At 31.3% G+C, this 2969-nt stretch overlaps 1 protein-coding gene across 1 annotated transcript in view; it reads left to right on the top strand.

Annotated features, from left to right (window-relative positions):
- Positions 1-2299: 2299 nt before the first annotated feature.
- The window catches only part of LOC119683577 (polycomb protein esc-like), a 1401-nt gene continuing 731 nt past the window's right edge, over positions 2300-2969 (top strand). The window contains exon 1 of the mRNA XM_038097337.1: positions 2300-2324. Within this exon, the coding sequence (XP_037953265.1) occupies positions 2300-2324 (25 nt within the window). The remainder of the gene's footprint in view (positions 2325-2969) is intronic.

Raw genomic sequence — 2969 nt, 5'->3', positions numbered from 1 at the left:
TTGGATTTTGTCAAAAATAATATATAATAATTGGGATATTTTAGGTATTTACAGATATTTATAAAGCATTATTTGTACAAGAATGAAAATTTCTTTAAACAATAAATAACTGTCATGTAAGTGCTAGATTTATATTCTCAAGTTCAAATTCGACCATTCACTCTAATTTTGCATTATATGGTATGAATTTAGCTATTTCATTCATTAACATTGTATCTTGTTGCTCTATTTTACATAATAAGATCAAGGAATTAAAACCACAAATCAAGATGCAGGAATATATCCAATACACTATTAAGCTCAAGTCACTTACTACACTAGTAAATGTTTATTACTGCAGTTTATAGACTACAGCATTGCGTATAATCGGGCGCAATTCTACAGAATTCTACAGAATTCTACAGAATTTTACAGTATCGCGGAGATTCCGTAAAAACTTTGGTAAACACATTGAATTAGTTGAAACCAACTCCTTAAGGTAGTAAAACTGGCAATAACCACGGAGTGAAAGGAAGAACTAAAAAAGCTCAGGATAAGCCCACTCAAACCCGTCATTTGTTTTATTAGTGACTTCTACTTATGCATAAGTAATGCAGAAAACAACACTGAGAATATACCAACGTAATCATAAACACAACCGAAGACAGACCCAGGGAAGACTACTACAGCACTACTAAATCTTGTAGGGCCGTACTTTTCTAAAAAAAAATAATCCATTAGAATTGGTCGACGAACAAACGTCGATATCTAAAGAGATTGTGTGGCACCTAGCGATGTTGCGAAAAGAATAAAATCGAACTGTGCGGTAGCACAACCTGACAAGTAAAAACATGACAGAACCAATTAACTGGTTCTGGTCCATTTTACATTTTATATATTATATATTCAATGGTTCACACAAAATATCAAACTAAGAAAATCGAGTCTATTCTAATCGCCTTTGATATTGTTTTTAATAAAAATCGAGTTTCGTTCACATATAACATCGTAAATGTCACAATTACATTTTACACGATTATTAAATCCCACTCTTTTATTCTGAACCTTTAAGCTTCATCACCTGGTTATTTTTTATGAGAGCTAAGCGCTAACAAGTGAAATTATGGAGTGCAAAAATATTTCATCCACCTGCCAGGCTATGAGGTCAATGACACAGAACATCATGCATTACGCATATTTGTGAAGTCATCAGTACTGTTGACAGTCTACGTAGGAAAATAATATTAAAATTAATGCAAATGGAATCAAGCAAAGAGTCATGCTCAATGCCAAGACAAAAGTGCCATTTGCTCCATTATGCAGCGAAGTGTTGCATACTTTTTAGGGCTATGCACCAGTTTATTTCTGCGATTGTTTGGTTCAGAGTGCAATGGAATATGCATTAAGTCAACAAGCAAGGCAAGAATTTTTAGCACAATTAACCACACAAAAAATGCTAGTGTAAATAATATGAAATGCATTTATTGGAAAGTATTTATTGGAGCGTAGTTCGACTGCAATTCAGTAAATTAGACTAAACAATATTTTGTTAAAAATGTCGTTATTTACGCTTGCATTCATGTAAACTACATTTCCGTGTCCTATAAAAGAATTTTTTATCAACGAAGTGGAAAGCATAAAGACTGCATACAAGTGTTAAAAAAATGTTTCTTCATTAATGTTGACATGGCAGGATACTGAACTTTGACAAATTCTCACATATAAAAAATAAAAAATTTTTTTTAACTATTTCTATGTAGTTTCCAAGAGGTATTCGTAAAAAATTTGAGCTTTCTAACAACCTCCGTCATTAACCTATCCTAAGCCTAAGTAAATGCTTTGCTTTAAGAGTTGCAGTATATTAGGAAGAAACTTACTTTTACTTTAAGTGTTGGTACAAAGTGAGTTACTGAGGGACTTGCTTGGTTTTAGTAGTAAATTTTGTTTCTTTGTAACGTTTGAAGTATGCTTAACATATATATTTTTGTCGATTTTTATTCAGCACTTCTTCACATGTTAGCACTTTAATTTTCTCATATTAGCACCAACTCAGCATGACATAGAGTTGGTCTTCCACTTCCACTTCCACGTCCTGCTTAGTTTAATTTACTTTCCTTCTCCTATTACTCAGTTGGTTATCGTTAGTCTTTGGCCAGCTTCCTGCAAGATCCCGTCAATATGTTGAACTACTATCAAATACATACAATCATAAAGTTTCTGCTTCGACAACACTTTTATGACTACTTAACTAAGGAAAAAGTTCACAAAAATCTTACATACTTATGTTCATATAATTATTTATATATGTCTGTGGGTATGCATGTCTATGCAACGTCTGTGTGCAAGTAAAAGTCATAAATTTTTTCATTCACTATTAAAGGAGAAAGAAATTTTATTTCGTTTTCATGAGGCGAAGAAAGCAAATAACTATTTTATGCAAAAAGTTTGGTTTATTGTTGCACATTTCTTCGACACCGCTGGTAATGGGTGGTATTTTATGTACCTGAAGTATATACTAAATATTTAATATAACATATACATATGTATACTATAAGGTATTTCAATAATTTGTAAGCATGAGTGTCATATCTTTTTGTTTCAGGTAAAAAGCAAATTTATTCTGTCAAGGATATAGTCATATTTTAACAACCACTATTTACATTTATCACTTCAAAGATCCAAAAGTTTATATTATCACTATAATGATTTCAAATTTCAAAATATACACTATTTTGAAGATAGTACTATGATATTAAACCTTATTTATGTATCTCAAGAACAAAATTTGATGTGATCATATTACTTTCAAGGAATATATATATAACCATTAGCTTGGTTGACAACCGGTTGTTCAAAGTACAAGTCCATAGATTTTTAACGAGATTACCTACCCTGAAGGTTTAACGTATAAAGTATAGTGTGCTCTTCATATAAGTTAACAACGTAAACATTGAAGGTGTCAGCGGATAATATATTTTTTAATAAATATT

The sequence above is a fragment of the Teleopsis dalmanni genome, chromosome 2 (assembly GCF_002237135.1).
Source record: "Teleopsis dalmanni isolate 2A chromosome 2, ASM223713v2, whole genome shotgun sequence".
Lineage (NCBI taxonomy): Eukaryota > Metazoa > Arthropoda > Insecta > Diptera > Diopsidae > Teleopsis > Teleopsis dalmanni.
Note: the sequence above shows the minus strand (reverse complement) of the source record. Positions and strands in the feature narration are given on the sequence as shown.